The sequence below is a fragment of the Polypterus senegalus genome, chromosome 11 (assembly GCF_016835505.1).
Source record: "Polypterus senegalus isolate Bchr_013 chromosome 11, ASM1683550v1, whole genome shotgun sequence".
NCBI lineage: Eukaryota > Metazoa > Chordata > Cladistia > Polypteriformes > Polypteridae > Polypterus > Polypterus senegalus.
The window spans coordinates 25,618,420-25,634,246 of NC_053164.1; the positions used below are offsets into that span (position 1 = coordinate 25,618,420).

The window sequence follows — 15,827 nt, forward strand, 5'->3', positions numbered from 1 at the left end:
CCAAGGAAGACCTTCACTCCTGATTACAGAAGAATCCTCACTATGGTGAAGAAAAAGCCCCAAACGCCAGTGTGACAGATCAGACACAGTCTTCTGGAGGCAGATGTGGATGTGTCAGAGATGACTATCGGGAGAAGACTTCAGAAACAGAAATACAGAGGCCACAATGCAAAATTCAAAACACTAGTTAGCCACAAAAACAGGATGGCCAGATTACAGTTTGAGAAAAAGGATGTAACAGAGCCTGCAGAATTTTTGAAAAAGATCTTGTGGACAGACGAGACATAGATGAGCCTGCATCAGAGTGATGGTGAGAGCAGAGGGTGGAGACGAAAAGGAACTCCCTGAGATGCAAAGCAGACCAGTCTGTTAAACATCGTGGTAGGGTGTTATGGCTTGGGCATGTATGGCAGTCACAGATCCTGGCACACTTCTCTTCATTGATGAGTGGCACAAGGAATTCTGAGGTGTACAGAAACATCTGATCTGCTCAGGTTCCAGTCAATGCCTCCAAACTCAGTGGACGGTGTTTCATCCTACAAGAAGATGATGATCCAAACATACTGCTAAGGCAACACAGGAGTGTTTCAGAGTTAAAAAGTGGAAAATTCTTGAATGGCCCAGCCAGTCGCCCAAGCCTGCCATATGCTGAAGAGAAAATATAAGGGAACAAACTCCTGAAACAAGCACTGTTACATTCTGCTAGGTACTTCTAAAATTTGTATTTTTATACTGACTTGAGGATTTGTTCTGTTCTGTGTATTGTGTTGTATTGACCTCCTTCTTTTGACACCCACTGCATGCCCAGCCTACCTGGAAAGGGGTCTCTTTGAACTGCCTTTCCGAGGTTTCTTCCATTTTTCCCTACAAGGTTTTTTGGGAGTTTTTCCTTGTCTTCTCAGAGAGTCAAGGCTGGTGGGCTGTCAAGAGGCAGGGCCTGTTAAAGCCCATTGCGGCACTTCCTGTGTGATTTTGGGCTATACAAAAATAAACTGTATTGGATTGTATTGATGTCTATGAATTTGCAGACTTCAAGCACTCATTGCATGCAAGGGGTCTGTGACAAAGAACTAAACATTATGGCTTTAACAGACCCACCGTTGCTGTGTCCCAAACATTATGGTGCTCTGTTGTGGTGTAAAAATCGTATATAAGTTAGTAAATATTTTGTGTGTTTTTATTTGTAAGTCAGACAAAGCAAATGTGATATTAGTGTTTTATTTCATCTATATGCTTTCATTGTCTTGAACAACGTGTACCAGTGGTCCTCAGTCACAGTCCTGGAGCACTGCAGTGCCTGTAGACTTTCATTGTAATCAGTTATGAAAAGCCAGTCCTTAATCAAAATGAAACTTGGGATTTAATTCTATCACTTCTTATTGCTTTTGATCTTCATCACATTATAGATTTTCTTTACTTTCTCGTAAATGAAGTATAGGGAAAGCATCATAATCATCCAAAGATTCGATGTTGAGATTTTGATGAATCTCGACATTTTAGACCTCCCTGAGTCGGAAAATACCACTTTTGGAATTATGTCTGTGTAGTGAGTGTGTGTGTGTGTGTGTGTGAGTGTGAGTGTGAGTGTGGGTGTGCGTGTGTGTCTGTGTCTGTGTATGTCTTTGTGGTGTGTGTGTGCGTGAGTGTGGGTGTGTGTGGATGTGTGAGTGTGTGTGTGTGTCTGGTGTGTGTGTGTGGTGCGTGTGGTGTGCGTGTGTGGGTGTGTGTGTGTGTGGGTGTGTGTGTGTGAGTGTGTGTGTGTGTGTGTGTGTGTGTGTGTGTCTGTGTGGTGCGTGTGTGTGTGTGTGTGTGTGTGTGTGAATGTGAGTATGAGTGTGTGTGTGTGTCTGTGTCTGTCTATGTCTTTGTGGTGCGTGTGTGTGTGTGTGTGGGTGTGCGTGTGTGTGTGCGTCTCTGTGGTGCGTGTGCGTGTGCACTGCAAAAAATGAAATCTAAGCAAGTGAAAAGCACTTATATCATGACGTTAAATCTTTTTTTTTCTTATTGTAAGAATTATTGACTTGTCAAAAAATTATTTAGCATGTTTTGAGAAATCTTGTCAAGTAAATTTTGCTTACCCCTTTGGCAGATTTTTTTGCTAAAGAAAAGCAAAACAACTCTCATTTAAAGTTTGTTTGTCTAGTTTTTGCATATGCATTTTTTGCAGTGTGTGTGTGGGTGTGCGTTTGTGTGGTGCGTGTGCGTGTGGGTGTGCGTTTGTGTGGTGCGTGTGCGTGTGTATGTAAACATGATAACTTCAGTGCGCTTTCACTTTGGTCTATCAAATTTTGCCTACAAGTCTTAGGTGCAAAACGTAGATTTCTATTAACTTTTGGGCTCTTTCTGCTAACTGGTAGTGGTACTTTACCTTTTATTCATACAGCTGCAGAGTCCCATTTATTCAACTTTATAATAATTGTTCAATATATTATTAATTTAATTTGTGTTGTTGTTGGTGGTTCTTTAATGTACATAATATAAAAATATAATCATTGTCTTGCGGTTTACTCCTGAAACATCCATCCTCATATCTGAGTATACAACAATGTCCCGATTTTTTTCTTCCATTATGCACGTCCACAGGTTTAAATGGGACGAGGTTTGCTGTGGAGCTGCGGGATCTTTGTTTTCTGCATCTCATTATTAACTAATAGCTGGTTAAAAAAACGGAACAATTAAAGCCTAAATGCAACGGTTTAAAACTAAAATAAGTGACCAAGCGTCCTGAATCATAACATGTGAGTTAACTAAAAAGAAGCCCAGAAATGTATACGGATTTAGCAGTAAAGTAATTGGTTCCAGTCAAGAAAACCTGCAGCTACTGTGGCCCTCCAGGACTGAAATGAAAGTCGGCTCCTGCAGGTTTTCTATATTTGAAGTCAGTTACTGTTGTTGAAGCCCTCATTGCTCAAGCCAAATATTTATTCTTCACTTTAGTCATCTCACTTGTTTAGATGAACTGTGAACTGCTTATTTGAGTCTTAACCAGCTGCATTCACTTTTATCAATATTATCAACTGCTATGAAATGCAGAAGTTCTCAGTTCCCCAGCTAACATGTTTCATTTTATGCCTTTGTGTAATTCATTGTGAATGATATGGTTTATTGCATTGCAGTACTGTATATGGAATGAAAATGAAGAGAAAAAAGTGAAGGAATATAAATTACTCATCAAAAGTGAGCATTGAAATTCAGCAACGAAGAGGCTCTGAAGGACACACAGCGAGTGACAAAGAAAAAGCTGAGAGAAGGAAATGAAGCATAATTAGCTAAAACAGAAAACAAACTCTCTCAGAATAATATTAATGTCTAGAATGGGCTGGACATAATTACTGGACACAAGCAATTCAGAGCTCAGGTGCTAGAACTGGATATGGACAGAGCTAAGGCCAGAACTAATTTTTTAATAAATTTTCCATCCCACTGACAACTTCTTCCAATGACACCATCACTACTACATCAACAACTCCTAGCACATCAACTGGAATGGCCAGTGAAGGCTCCACCTCTAACAATCAGTGTCATCAACGGTTCATGGCTGAAGACCAAGTAAGGAGACAATTGAGGAAGCTACATACAAGAAAAGCTTTGGGAGTCGGCCTTCGAGTTCTTAAAAGGCCTGTGATGACCAACTTTGTGGTGTCCTCTGTCACTGGTTTAGTCTGTCACTATGGGCTGGGATATACCTTTGGACGTTGCTGCTACACAAGCTGTGTACTGACTAAACGTGAAGCTTTATGTAAATTTGGAGGATTCCACCAGGTGGCAGTGCAGGATGCTGTTGCAAAGGTGCCAAAAAAGAACAGAAGATATGTGAGATCTTTAAATGAATCACGGCATTATGATGGGGAATATGCAGCGCTTCTATTGCCTATGTGAGAAATGGATAAAGAAAAACGCCAAGAATGCTTTCATATGTCAGCATTTCAGTTCACTGCATTGTAACACACAGATTGATCCTTTTGGAGATGCAATGCAGCTTGCCGTCACACTGCATTATCTTGCAAGGGCTGACTCCTCACCTCTTTTCTCAGATATTTTCCACTTTGCACAGATGTATTTGTCTCGAATTTGCTTCCATTTCAATTTGCATGTTTCCACATCCACTTTCATAGAGCTGGTGATTTGATGCAGCTATTCTGAGAGGCACGTTTGTCACTACAGAGAAGATGATAGTAAATGACGATGCTGACGTCATTTACCAGAACTTGAATACACACGCCACCCAAATTTTTGCTGGTACTGCAACTCATGCACGTGTTGCATTAATTTCTGACGATGTGCTCAGACGATGCGTCAAAAGAGTGCTGGGGGCATGTGGCAGCCATGATGCATGCATGTAAGTCTTCTGAGTGTCAAGTATACTCCGGCCCTAAGGCTTCAGAAATGCCTCTCCACCTTTGACTACAGATCAGTGGCACTTACGTCTCACATCATGAAGACCTTTGAGATACTGTTCCTGGACTATATGAGCCCTCTTGTGATGGACCACCTGGACCCACTGCAGTTTGCATAATGAAGTGGACGATGCCATTATCTATCTGCTCCACAAGGCTTATTCTCACCTGGACAAAGCTGGCAGCACTGTGAAGATTGTGTTTTTTGATTTCTCCAGTGCCTTCAGTACCATATGCAGGTGGATGAGTCTACGGTGTCCTGGATGATGGACTATCAGACAGACCACAGTTTGTGAGACTCAAGGACTGTATGAGCAACACTAAAGCACCACAAGGAACAGTCCTGTCTCCTTGTATCTTCACTGTGTATGCCTCTAACTACAAATATAACAGCAGGTCATGGAGGTTGCAGAAATTCTCAGATGATTCCTCACTTATGGAGATTATTGACAAGGGGGGTTAGACAGAAGAGAGGAGTCAGGGGGAGAACTTTGAGAATTGTCTGCAACTTAACATCAGTAAAACCAAGGAACTGGTCATTGACTATTACCAAACCAAACAGCCTTTATGTCTGGCCACCATTCATTCAGGGAGTGGATGCAGAGGTGGTCCACGTCAATAACAGGTTGGACTGGTCTCAGAAAACAGGGGAACTATATAAGAAAGGGCAGAGCAGACTCTTTTTTCCTAGGAGACTGTGCTCCTTTAACGTGATAAGTGACATCCTTCATGTTTTCTACAACTCTGTAATGGTCAGCATGGGCTGGTAACATCACTTTAAGAGAGGCCCACCAAATCAACAGGCTATTTAAAAGGGCAGGCTCAATTATAGGATGCACTCTGGATCCCCAGGATGTAGTAGCAAAGGAGAGAATTAAAACAAAACTGAGTGCCATTATGAACAATGCTGCACATCCTCTCTTTGACACAACAACAATGAGGACTTTCAGAAAGCAAATTATTTAGCAGAAGTGTGTCAAGAAATGTGACTGGGGGTCCTTTATACCAGCAGCAGTATGTCTGTATAAACTCACTGGGACTGGGACTGACATGTCAGATGTGTTCATTCTGGAAAGTGTTTAGCTGCTAGTGTGTGTATACATATATTTATTAATCTATTTTTTGTACTTGTAGAATTTAAGGGCCATCTGTAAAAAGCTATCTATCTGTCTATCTATCTATCTATCTATCTATCTATCTATCTATCTATCTATCTATCTATCTATCTATCTGCTTCATCATTCATCATTTCAATGATATTCTTGGAAAAGAACAAATCTGCTATATAAGAATGACTTGAATTGGCAGAATAAAAACACTAGCAATCGGCAAGGATTGACTTCTAATTACGCAATTGGGTTGATACAAAAACCTGCAGCCACTATAGCCCTCCAGGACTAAACCTGAAGGCTCTTCTCCTATCTAAATAGTAAATCTATGCAAAATTTGGCAGAGAGAAATGCAAGAGTATGGATTTGCATACTGGACAAACAGACATGCAATACACAAATTCATCTTTACATATTAGACAATATGGTGAAAGCAACTGCTAAAGAAAAAAACAGAGAAAAAAAGTCGCTGGATGAATCCTGGGTCAGTAATTGGGGTGCTTGACTCTCTTCACTGCTTGAATCTGCAGATCTGATATCCTAACAGAGCAGCTGGACGTGGACTTTTGTACCCACTCGTGTCAATCCTCTCCTATCAGTCACACATGAATTCCATCTGTGGTCTCAAAGGACACTGACTGCCCACATTTGAAACATCAGGTAAGAAACCATTGATTTATATGACATAAGCAGTGTTGCCAGGTCAGGTGGAGTCCCCCTTTCTTAGTGTCAATAAGGGGCATGTGGGACATATTACGGGGATAAAAATTAAATATGGAGATTTCTTAAAAAATAGGGGGGATTTTTTATTTGAATTACCTCCCCTTGAACTTACACTTTAATATATTCCACATCAGCCCCCCAAAATACTTGATAAAATCACATCAACTAACAATAAGCAACTACTGCATGGCCGCATGTCATTGCTTCGCACATTCCTCCCAAAGCAAATGAATCATTGGTTGAGGGCTGAGATTGGCATGTTTGTCTTGCCCCAGCGAGCACTCATCCTGTGATTGTTTCTTCTTATTCGTGCAAGAGATCAGATGGAAGGGGTGTAAGGTCAGGTGTATCAGAGGCAGGCTCAAATTATTCTACCATAGTGTGGATAGGAGGAGAAATGGGGAAGGAGTTATCCTGAAGGATCAGTATGTCTAGAGTGTTTGGAGGTGAAAACAGTGCTGGACAGAGTGTTGACTATGAACCTGTAAACTGAAGGTGTGATGATGACTGTTGTTATTGACTATGCCCACTGAGGAAGCTTGGTGTGTAATGGATGAGAAAGATGATTTCAGGAGTGAGTTGGATGAAGTGGTAGACAGTGTATCCAAGTGAGAGAGTGGTGATTGGAGTGGATTTCAATGGACATGTTGGTGAAAGGAACAGAGGGGATGAGGAGGTGATGGGTAGGTATGGTATCAAGGAGTGGAATGCAGAAGCTCAGATGAAAGTGGATTTTGTGAAAAGGATGGGCATGGCTGTAGTAAAATACAAATTTTAAGAAGAGGGACGAACATAGGGTGACGTACAAGAGTGGGGGAAGGTGCACACAGGTAGATTACATCCTATGCAGAAGAGTCAAGCTGAAGGAAATTGAAGACTGCAAAGTGGTGACAGGGGAAAGTGTAGTTAAGCAGCATAGGATTGTGGTCTGTGGGGTTGAGAAAAGGAGGAGAGTGAGGGCAGAGCCAAGGATCAAAAGGTTGGAATTCAAAAAAGCAAGACTATAAGGTGGAGTTCATGGAGGAAGTCAGACAGACACTAGGTGGCAGTGAAGAGTTGCCAGACAGCTGGGTAACTACAGCTAAAGTAGCAAGGGAGAAAGCTACAAGGGTGTTTGGTGTGACATCTGGATAGAGGAGGGAGGGCAAGGAGACCTAGAGGTGGAAGGGGGAAGTACAGGAGAGAATACAGAGGAAGAGGCTGGCAAAGAACAAGTGGGCTAATCAGAGAAATGAAGAAAGTAGACAGGAGTACAAGAAAATAAGGTGTAAGATGAAGAGAGAGATGGAAAAGGCAAAAGATAAGGCATATGATGAGTTGCATGAGTGGTTGGACACTAAGGAGAGAGAAAAGGACCTGTACCGATTGGCTACACAGATGGACCGAGCAGCAGGTTAGGGTGATAAAAGGTAAAGATGGAAACGTACTCACAAACAAGGAGACGGTGTTGAGCAGATGGAAAGAGTACTTGGAGAGGCTGATAAATGAAGACAATGAGAGAGAGAGGAGAGGTCGGATGATGTGGAGATAGTGAACCAGGAAGTGCAATGGATTAGCAAGGAGCAAGTAAGGACAGCTATGAAGAGGATGAAGAATGGAAAAGCCATTGGTCCAGATGACATACCCATGGAAGCATGGAGGTGTTTAGGAGAAATGGCAGTAGAGTTTTTAACCAGATTGTTTAATGCAATCTTGGAAAGTGAGAGGATGCCTGAGGAGTGTAGAAGAAGTGTACTGGTGCTGATATTTAAGAAAAAGGGGGATGTGCAGGACTGTAGTAACTACAGGGGAATAAAATTGATGAGCCACAGCATGAAGTTATGGGAAAGAGTAGAGGAAGCTAGGTTAAGAAGTTAGGTGATGATTAGTGACCAGTAGTATGGTGATGTGATGTTTGCTCTGAGGATGTTGATAAAGACGTTTAGAGAAGGCCAGAAGGAGTTGCATTGCGCCTTTGTGGACCTGGAGAAAGCATATGACAGGGTGACTCGAGAGGAGCTGTGGTATTGTATGAGGAAGTTGGGAGTGGCAGAGAAGTATGTAAGAGTTGTACAGGATATGTAAGAAGGAAGTGTGACAGTGGTGAGGTCTGAGGTAGGAGTGACGGATGCATTCAAGGTGGAGGTGTGATTACATCAGGGAGCGGCTCTGAGCCCTTTCTAATTTGCAATGGTGATGGACAGGTTAACAGACAGAGATTAGACAGGAGTCCCCGTGGACTATGATGTTTGCTGATGACATTGTGATCTGTAGTGATAGTAGTGAGCAAGTTGAGGAGACCCTGGAGGGGTGGAGATATGCTCTAGAGAGGAGAGGAATGAAGGTCAGCAGGACCACCAAGACAGAATACATGTGTGTAAATGAGAGGGAGGTCAGTGGAATGGTGAGGATGAGGAAGTAGAGTTGGCAAAGGTGGATGAGTTTAAATACTTGGGATCAACAGTGCACAGTAATGGGGATTGTGGAAGAGAGGTGAAATAGAGAGTGCAGGCAGGGTGGAATGGGTCAAGAAGAGTGTCAGGAGTGATTTGTGACAGACGGATATCAGCAAGAGTGAAAGGGAAGGTCTACAGGATGGTAGGGAGACCAGCTATGTTATATGGGTTAGAGACGGTGGCACTGACCAGAAAGCAGGAGACAGAGCTGGAGGTGGCAGAGTTAAAGATGCTAAGATTTGCATTGGGTGTGACGAGGATGGATAGGATTAGAAATGAGGACATTAGAGGGTCAGCTCAAGTTGGACGGTTGGGAGAGAAAGTCAGAGAGGTGAGATTGCGTTGGTTTGGACATGTGCAGAGGAGAGATGCTGGGTATACTGGGAGAAGGATGCTAAGGATAGAGTTGCCAGGGAAGAGGAAAAGAGGAAGGCCTAAGAGAAGGTTTATGGATGTGGTGAGAGGGGACATGAAGGTGATGGGTGTAACAGAGCAAGATACAGAGGACAGAAAGATATGGAAGAAGATGATCCACTGTGGTGACCCCTAACAGGAGCAGCCGAAAGAAGAAGAAGTTCCAGCTAAGCACAGAGGGAAGTTCATGGCTTTGCAAGAATAGATATAAATATTATTCACTATATTTTAGTAAAAAAAAAAAAAAAGCAGTAAACTAAAGGCACAAATTCAGCAGTAAATGAAGTACGGAAGCAAATTTTTAGTAGGTGTTTTTACTATTTAAATGATTGCCTCTGCTTTTGCAACTTTAGTTGGCTTGTAAATAAAGCAATGGTGGCATATTATATGTAGAGATAAACCCTGCTTTGAGTTGTCCCAATTTAAAATCATTTTAAAAAATGATTCAGGAACTCAATTACAGCCCTTAGGGTGAGTTCTTAACTCGACATTCAGTGGCCGATAATGCCAGTGGACCAAGCTGACAATATTTCCATTGGATCCCTCGCTTGCCCCATTTACCCACTTTGTGATTTCATCCCCTGCTCTCTTGTTGAGCTGGGTGGTCGCTGTGGCATAGTGGACAGCTGGTGGCCTCAGTTGTGTTTATCACTCCAGTGCTAGTGACACCAATTGTTGTCACTATGATCATTTTTATATTTTGGATGTTTGCTCTTTTTTAATGTGTGTTATATCCTACAGCCTTACTTTTCATACAGTATGGACTGTGTTTAAAAAGAGCTTTTGTTTTGTCTATTCTCATTCTTTGTATTGTGGACACCAGGGGGCACCCCAGAGTGTCCACCAATAGACACATCTCAGCCGAACACAATTGTAGGCTAAATAAAAGAATATCCACTTTACAGCAGTACCTGGCCACAGGTTGAAATCAGTCCAACACCAAATAATTCATTTTTTGTCTGCCTTTGCTCCTCCTCAGTGGACATTGTCCACATGTCTCCTGACTATGACTCTTTGATGAAGTGACATGGCGCCCCCTTATACTGGTCCCTGGAGAACTTCCAGTGCCACTAAGTTGCCCACCAGAAGCAGTACCAGCCTATAGGGAGGCTCCCCAAAATAGAGAGGTCTGATCCCCACAGTGGACCCCTGACAGGGTCACCCTTCCACACTAAACGTTTCATGCAACCCCACAGGAGAACTGGGCTCAAGTTCAGAGGAGCACTGCCATCTCTCGTGGAGGGGGAAGAATTGTTTATAAAATCCATTCATCCCTCGTATTCCCGACTGGAATAGAAACTGTGCACCATCCTGGCTGGACCGCGCCTCCATTCCTGTTACTCTTCCATGTTTACAGAGGTAAGTTTACTTTATGCATCTAATTTATGGTTACTTAAAACAACCAAGTTTGCTGGCATTATGTTGCTCTTTCCAGTTACATTTGACAAAATAATCTCTCAAATGTCACTTTAACTGAGGTAGAAACGAAGCCCTTAAATGATTTTCTTTTATTGGAAGGCCTACTCTGATTAGTCACCTATTTGATTGTAATCTTTCTCAACATTAACACCTTTTTTAATCCTCATAACATAACATTGTGATTTTCCTGACACACAGTTGAATGAAGTTGGTTTAACTTAAACCAAAAAGTCTTCTATTTTTGCATAAAATATCATAGTTTGCATAAACTCCGCCCCTTTTATTTCATTATGGTCTAAAGGACCCCCACACCTTTATACAGATGTACAGTCAGCTGAAGACTTTTCATGAATTGATTGTCTGTTTTCTGAGGTTGTACCTGCTAACTTATAATATTTTTTTGATATGCTGGCAAACTTGTCACGCACCCAACATCACAGAAACATCTTTTTCTTTGCTTCCAATACAAGATGATAAATAACGTAAAGAGCAGAATCAATCAAAATAAAAATTTCTAACTCTTTATACTTTGTTTTGATATATACTGCTCAAAAGAATTAAAGGAACACTTTTTAATCAGAGTATAGCATAAAGTCAATGAACCTTATGGGATATTAATCTGGTCAGTTAAGTAGCAGAGGGGGTTGTTAATCAGTTTCAGCTGCTGTGGTGTTAATGAAATTAACAACAGATGCACTAGAGGGGCAACAATGAGATGACCCCCAAAACAGGAATGGTTTAACAGGTGGAGGCCACTGACATTTTTCCCTCCTCATCTTTTCTGACTGTTTCTTCACTAGTTTTGCATTTGGCTACAGTCAGTGTCACTACTGGTAGCATGAGGCGATACCTGGACCCTACAGAGGTTGCACAGGTAGTCCAACTTCTCCAGGATGGCACATCAATACGTGTCATTGCCAGAAGGTTTGCTGTGTCTCCCTGCACAGTCTCAAGGGCATGGAGGAGATTCTAGGAGACAAGCAGTTACTCTAGGAGAGCTGGAGAGGGCCCTAGAAGGTCCATAACCCATCAGCAGGACCAGTATCTGCTCCTTTGGGCAAGGAGGAACAGGATGAGCACTGCCAGAGCCCTACAAAATGACCTCCAGCAGGCCACTGGTGTGAATGTCTCTGACCAAACAACCAGAAAGACTTCATGAGGGTGACCCAAGGGCCCCATGTCCTCTAATGGGCCCTGAACTCACTGCCCAGCAGCATACAGCTCGATTGGCATTCGCCATAGAATACCAGAATTGGCAGATGCACCACTGGTGCCCTGTGCTTTTACAGATGAGAGCAGGTTCACCCTGAGCACGTGACAGAAGTGAAAGGGTCTGGAGAAGCCATGGAGAACATTATGCTGCCTGTAACATCATTCAGCATGAGCAGTTTGGTGGTGGGTTAATGATTGTCTGGGGAGGCATATCCATGGAGGGTCACACAGACCGCTACAGGCTTGACAAAGGCACCTTGGCTGCCATTAGGTATCAGGATGAAATCCTTGGACCCATTGTCAGACCCTATGCTGGTACAGTGGCTCCTGGTGCACGACAATTCCTGGCCTCATGTGGTGAGAGTATGCAGGCAGTTCCTGGAGGATGAAGGAATTGATACCATTGACTGGCCACCACACTTTCCTGACCTAAATCCAATAGAACACCTCTGGGACATTATGTTTTGGTCCATCCAATGCCACCAGGTTGCACCTCAGACTGTCCAGGAGCTCAGTGATGCCCTGGTCCAGATCTGGGAGGAGATCCCCACAACACCATCTGTCATCTCATTAGAAGCATGCACCGATGTTGTCAGGCATGTATACAAGAACACAGGGGCCATACAAAGTGCTGCGTACAATTTTGAGTTGCTGCAATTAAATTTTGGCAAAATGGACTAGCCCTCCACATAATTTTTTCACTCTGATTTTTGGGGCGTCTTTGAATTCAGGGCTCTGTAGGTTGATCATTTTCATTTCCATCAAACGATGTGGTATCCTTTCGTTCCTAACACATTACCCAGTCTATATCAGTATAGATATCCAGGAGGATTTCTTTTTCCCATTGAGATCTGATGTGTTTTCAAAGTGTTCCTTTAATTTTTTTGAGCAGTTTATTATAGATGGATTTTTGAGTGTTTATTAGACCCCATTTATTATTCAGTCAGTCAGCCAGTCATTATCTAACCCGCTGCATCCTAACACAGGGTCATGGGGGTCCGCTGGAGCCAATCCCAGCCAGCACTGGGCGCAAGGTAGGAACAAACCCAGGCAGGGTGTCAGCCCACTGCAGTTATTATTCAGTATTTAAGTATTGTGGAGCTTGGCTCGGACCCAGACAGGCAGACATGTTGAAATCACCCCACACACGTTTATTATACAACTGTTTCCTATTTACAAAGTGCTCAAACCCCCCAAAAGTCCCAGCCACACAGTTCAATGCCTTCACTTTCTCTTCAGGCCGCCTCCTCCAGAGACCTCATCCTGCTTCCACCCAACTCAAGTCATCACATGAAGGAAGGCGGCCCCTTTTATTGTCCCCCGGATGTGCTCCAGGTGCTTCCCGGCAATCTCCCACCGACACGCCCCAGTGTGGCGGAAGTGCCGGCTGCATCACCGGAAGCACTCCGGGTGTCTCCTCTTCCCCCGGCACTTCCGGGTGTGGCGGAAGTGCTAAGGTCCAGGGCTCCCAAGGCATCCGGGTGCCCCCTGGTGGTGACCACGGGCCCCTACAGGGTGGAGCTTTAAAGCCTTGTACCCGTGGTCCCCATAGCAACAAGGGCGGTCGCCCCCACGTGGTCCAAGGAAGGCGTAAGCCCTCTTCTGGTCCTCCTGGGCGTCCCGGCTGCGTCGTCCCCCCCCAGCCACCTGCGACAGTATTATTGCACCTTATGTGTGAATTAGCAAATTTCATCATTAAAATAAAAGTCCTTAAATATATTTATTAAACACAACATGTTACTTTAAGTCCAGTAGCTTTGCTTAATTTGTGGGTGAAAAAACTGACTTAAAAACAAACATGAATTAAATCCCAACTTTTATTTTTGGATTGAGCTGCATTTATTTAACAAATTGTAACAAACTTTCTACTCAGATTAGCTGAGCTGATGCTACTAAAACCAACCATTATTATAAATGTAGGGGTTTACATGAAAAAAATCAGTGCAGCTACTTACCTTAAAAAATGAATTCATTTTCAAAAGTTTTTTTTTTTGGTCTCTTTACCAACCCCAGTGAGGATGCCAGCCCATTCAGTCCGAATCTAACAGTATTTTATGATGAACCTGAAATTCTGCTACTTATATTCTTTTTAATTTGCCTGTATGCTTTTCAAAATATACACTCTTAAAATGTTCTGGTTCTTTTATGGTTTTTTGCTGAATTCTGTGGTTCCTTGTAAAACCATTGGCTTGACAAAAACCATTTCCTTCTGGAATGGGATCTCTGCATATAAAGTTGGTCCAAATATGTAGGAAAAAAACTGAAATCTTGAATATGATAGGCTGTGTGCAGGATACTAACGGATTAAAAACAAAACCTGAACTTAGCCTGTGCCATTGTGTGCAGCGAGAGACCTTTTAAAAGCAGGACACACTGGTATTTCACAGATCGGTTACCATCTGTTTGTGATTCAGTACGGTGTGAAGCCTCTTATGGAGCTAAACAAACTGATGTTCTTTCTGGAACCTTCATGTGGGAAAGCGATTTTCAATGATTTTCATCTTAAGGCACACATGAACTAATTACTAAAATTCTGTGGCACACCAAAAATATATTCTTTGCCAATATGATAAAAATAGGTATAATTTTGATTGATTTACAATAATAATAATAATAATAATAATAATAATAATAATAATAATACCTTCGCTTTTTACTCCGAAGTGTCTTTTTAAATATCTTTTTGAAACAATTTATGATACTTTGCAATAAATAATACTCAGAATTATCAGGCGCCTTTACTTGCCCTCTGAGCTGGTGGCACAGTTCGCAGTAAGGTGGTTCTTTATACAATTTCTTGTATTAGAAATCTGCAAGTTTTCGCATACCCCTGGGGGTCAGAGCACAGGGTCAGCCATTGTAAAGCGCCACTGGAGCAGTTACAGGTTAAGGGTCTTGTCTCAAGGATCTCTTTTGACAGTGACGGGGATTCGAACCGGCAACCTTCAGCACAGATCCTTAGCCTCTGAGCCACCACTCCGCCCCGGGTTTGCGTCCCGGGATCCTCATGCGTGCTTTGTGCAAAGTGCTTTGAGTAGTGAGAAAATCGCTATATTATTATTATTATTATTATTATTATGTGTGCGTGATCAAATTCAGCCGCGGCGTAGTCGTGCATAAACAGGGACACTAGATGGGCTCCAAGATAAGACGCGATCATTGGAATAACTACACAGCTCGATCCGCGTGCAGGTTAAACATAATGTGTATATTACTGAAGTAAATAGTCAAATAAATTGATTATGCAAAATAATTTTAGTATACACATTTTTACCAAGTTGATACTGTACATGTAAACTGGTTAGAAATGCATGGAATTATATAGTTATTTATTTATATGTTTATTATTAAACTAATATATAAATCATGTAAAATGGTATAAAACTTGCGTCGTATTTCTTTAAAGAAGCCTTTAATTAATTTGTTGCGGTACACCGGTTGAAAATCGCCGATCTAGGTGCGTCCTTTGTTAACCCGAAATGATTCCCCTCTGGCATCGCCCCGAAGAGCCACCCTGGCCCTTTTATTTTTAAAGAGTGTACTCGCCATGGCCGATGCCCCGTAATACTTTCTGCTGTGTTCTGTAAATAAAGTCCACTGTTTTTCTTGTGCAGCTCATTTATCTTAATTGGCTCCCTCGTTGCAGTTCATTCACAATAAGCAGGTTTTCCCGTTGATTGTTTACTTGGTGAGTGTTTTTCCAGTTTAAAAGGAGTCTCTCCTCATTTCAGAACACTTCCTTTATATATTTAGGAAAGGCTTTACGTGTAATGTGAGGTGGCCAGTGTATGCAGTAACTTCATTCAGGTTATTAGTTTCGTTCCTTTTTCATTAGCACGCTTGTTTATCAAGTCTGCTGTTTTTATGTGGTTTGGTTAACCAAAGCCCTCCGCCATTTGTGAAAATCTTTCAAGTGCTGCAAAACTCCGCTTTTTTTTGTAGTTGGTGCACATGAATGCATAAAGAAAGAAAGAACATTTTTTCATCAGAATAATATAAAAATATGTAACTACAGCCGTAGCAAGAGCTCAACATACTTTACTTGTACAGGTGAGAAGACCTTCATTTACAGTACGACAGGTGCTCTTTGTTATTTTATCTTTTTTTTTTTTTGAGTG

The 15,827-nt window shown here is 42.2% G+C and overlaps 1 protein-coding gene across 4 annotated transcripts in view; it reads left to right on the forward strand.

Moving 5' to 3' along the window:
* Positions 1 to 10,279: 10,279 nt before the first annotated feature.
* The window catches only part of LOC120538750 (galectin-4-like), a 56,862-nt gene continuing 51,314 nt past the window's right edge, over positions 10,280 to 15,827 (forward strand). The window contains exon 1 of one of the 4 annotated variants that reach the window (XM_039768199.1): positions 10,280 to 10,437. Coding sequence is in view for 1 of the 4 variants with exons in the window: in XM_039768196.1 (XP_039624130.1) it covers positions 10,426 to 10,437 (12 nt within the window). In the remaining 3 variants the exon portion in view is untranslated. Of the gene's footprint in view, positions 10,438 to 15,620; positions 15,790 to 15,827 lie in introns of those variants that run through there. The other 3 variants (XM_039768196.1, XM_039768198.1, XM_039768200.1) reach the window with 3 other exon arrangements.